Here is a 3,061-nt window from a genome sequence, read left to right on the forward strand (position 1 = left end):
TAAAAGTAAAAAGATTCACATTACGTACTCTGTCAGGAATAAATTAGTGCAATCGACGTCGATGCGTCGATGAATGGTCGCTTTCAAATACTGGTTGATATTTTTATCTTTTTGTCTTTATCATAATTATGTTATGTTTATTGAATAATTGTAAACTGTTGTACAACATTTCTATTCGTTTTTTCGGTTCATTCTACATCAATACACAGTATATACATACACTAAGCTTTCTGACTTTGCGTCAATTCGATATAGAGTAAAGACTATGATTTAGAAATAGATAACAGCTTTACCATTGAAATATTAAAAATTATTTATACAAAGGGTGTACCATTATAAATTTGACAGCGCTATATTTCGCGAATGGATGATTTCATTGAAAAACGTTTTAAGTAAAATTTACTCTGTTTTGAGGGGAACATATCTTACGATGAACACGTTTTTCTTAGGTGAAGGTGTTCCTGAGATTTTAAGGTGACCTTTGTTTATTTTAATGGAATCATACAATTTTTTTTATATAATATAATTTCTCTACTTATTTGGCATATAAAAGTATAAAGGTAAAGCTATCAAAAAATCAATAGTTTACGGGATATTTGATATTATATATATTGATACTTTTATATGTAGCATAGTGAGACGAATCAATTAATGTGAGAAAAACATAGTTACTTTCCAAAAAAAAGTATGTAATTGCACATTACAAATTGCATTATTTTTTTAAAAAAGCAACTATGCGTTGTCTTTAAATCAACTTACTCGTTCCACTATTTACGCATAAAAGTAGGTACAGTTATCAAAAAATGAATAGTTTACAAGATATTTTATATTTCATGTCAAAATATATGCCAGAATAAAATATAACATCTTGCAAAATATTGATTTTTTTATAACTGCTAGCTTACCTACTTTATGTGCTAAATAACTACAGGAATTATGTTATATAAAAAAGATCGTATGATTCCATTGAAAAAAAAAAACAAAGGTTACTTTAAAATCTCAGGAAAAACGTGTGTCCATCAAGATGTTCCCCTCAAAACAGAGTAAGTTTTACTTGAAACGGAGCAAGCAACGCGATGCATTTTTCAAGTATTTGCAAGAAAGTATTGAAACTTCTCGTGCGACTGATGTACCGAGTACGCAACCGAGATAGCCATGTAGCAAGCGTGGCGCAGCGACTGAGGTGACGGACTGAGACGTTGCAGGTCGCGCGTTCAAACCCTGCTTTTCCCAATTTTTTTTTTTTTTTTTTTTTTTAATTAAATGTACATTAAAATGAATAATTAGGCAAGAATGTATAATAGAAAAATTATTTTTTCATTATTATTGAATTTATTTTTCAGCTTCAAAATGATACCACGCCGAGCAGTGAGCAGCGAGCGAATTCATCGCGAATTCGTCGCAATGCTTGCCGTTCGCTGCGTGACAATTATTTTCCGGCGCGATATCATTGAAAACGGAAACAATTGTCACGTCGTTCGTCAAGCGAGCCGGCTATAGCAGCTCGGCGAGCAGGAAAAATGCAGCGCGAGAGAGACAGAATATGGATGTCCTTTTCTAAGCGCGATTCGTTTGTTTTCCGTCGCAAGGATAGACCGAACTCAGCGAAGTAAAAAAAACATGCGATAGAAAAAGTTTCACGTGATCGAGACCCCCCGACCCCCGAGCAGCCCGGGCAGCTCCTCAGTCTCAGTGCCAGCAGTGCCAGTGCCCTGCCCGTGCCCATTATTGAATACGCGACGGTCCCGCGGAATCCTGCGTCGTGAGTGACCGGTCGGCAGGGTCGGCCCGTCGCGAGGCACGGCGTGAGCCGGAAGTGGCGAGTATCGCGTATATTATAATATACGTGCATCGTGCCGCGAGCGGAGACGCGTTTGATAAAACGCGCGTTGTTTGTCCCTCTCCTCCGTCCCGGAGTGGAGTGCGCGGTCGGGCGACCAAGTGAAGGAGCGAGCGAGCGAGCGAGCGAATGACGGAAAACGGAAGGACGGAAGGACGGACGGACAAACGGACAGCGAGGCGAGAAAGGAAAGCGGGAAAGAAGTGCGCGAAGAAGAAAGTGTGAGCGATAACGACCGGAGAGCGAGCGAGCGAGAGAGAGAGAGAGAGAGAGAGAGAGAGCAGCCGCGACGACGGCCGTCGGGAACGTAAAATACGTTCGGCGGGAACTCTTGGTGACCGGCGTGACCACGTGACCGCGATGGAGGATAGACCACGGCGGATATATCGTAAATGTAAGTATTACATTTATGTCACACGTGCATGGAAAGTGGCCTATCACACACGCGACGCGTGCGTGATAGGCCACTTTCCACGCACTTACAACATAAAATAGGGTATGCAACATGTGCGTGAATTTTTATCTTCCAGCACTTGTATAAATTCAGGGTTGGGAAGTAACGCATTACTTGTAACGTCGTGACCATTACCGTTATGGAAAAACGTCATGTCATTACCAAATTGTTACTATAAAAAGATAACGGTAATGGTAACGGCGTTACAAGTAACGCGTTACTTACAATTAGTACTGTTTTATGAATGGATACACTTCCGTGAAGCGAGCGCATCGAAATATAATATAGAAGCACGTGGCTCACGAATGTATATCCTTGTAAAAAACGGTGCTGATTGGATAAACTTTATTTATATATAATTTATTACAAATATAGTAATTTTATTTTTTTTATTTCAGCCAAAAGTGAGGAAGGTGGGGCGAACAAGCTGCCGCCACCGACCCCATCGACGACGACAGCAACGGCGAAAATGCCGCCTCCGCCATCGACGACGACAGCAACGGCGAAAATGCCGCCGCCGCCTCCGCCATCGACGACGACAGCAACGGCGGCAATGCCGTCGCCGCCTCCGCCATCGACGACGACAGCAAATGCGGCAATGCCGCCGCCGCCTCCGCCTCCGCCATTGACACCGATGCCACCGACGATGACGCCACCGCCGCCGCCACCGCCACCGCCACCGTCACCGCCACCGTCACCGCCACCGACACCGTCACTACCACAAGAGGAGAGAAAGCGAGCGAGCGCAATGCATAAGGTAAGTAGAG

The 3,061-nt window shown here is 42.8% G+C and overlaps 1 protein-coding gene across 1 annotated transcript; it reads left to right on the forward strand.

Moving 5' to 3' along the window:
* Positions 1 to 2,187: 2,187 nt before the first annotated feature.
* On the forward strand, positions 2,188 to 3,051 carry LOC112456675 (sulfated surface glycoprotein 185-like; the record flags this gene model as incomplete). Its single annotated transcript, XM_025019405.1, has 2 exons — positions 2,188 to 2,234; positions 2,693 to 3,051. Coding segments are annotated over exons 1-2 (393 nt in total), but the record flags the coding sequence as incomplete, so codon positions are not given.
* Between the last annotated feature and the right edge of the window lie 10 nt (positions 3,052 to 3,061).

This window comes from Temnothorax curvispinosus, unplaced genomic scaffold (genome assembly GCF_003070985.1).
Source record: "Temnothorax curvispinosus isolate PA1 unplaced genomic scaffold, ASM307098v1 QBEX01000092.1, whole genome shotgun sequence".
Classification (NCBI taxonomy): Eukaryota; Metazoa; Arthropoda; class Insecta; order Hymenoptera; family Formicidae; genus Temnothorax; species Temnothorax curvispinosus.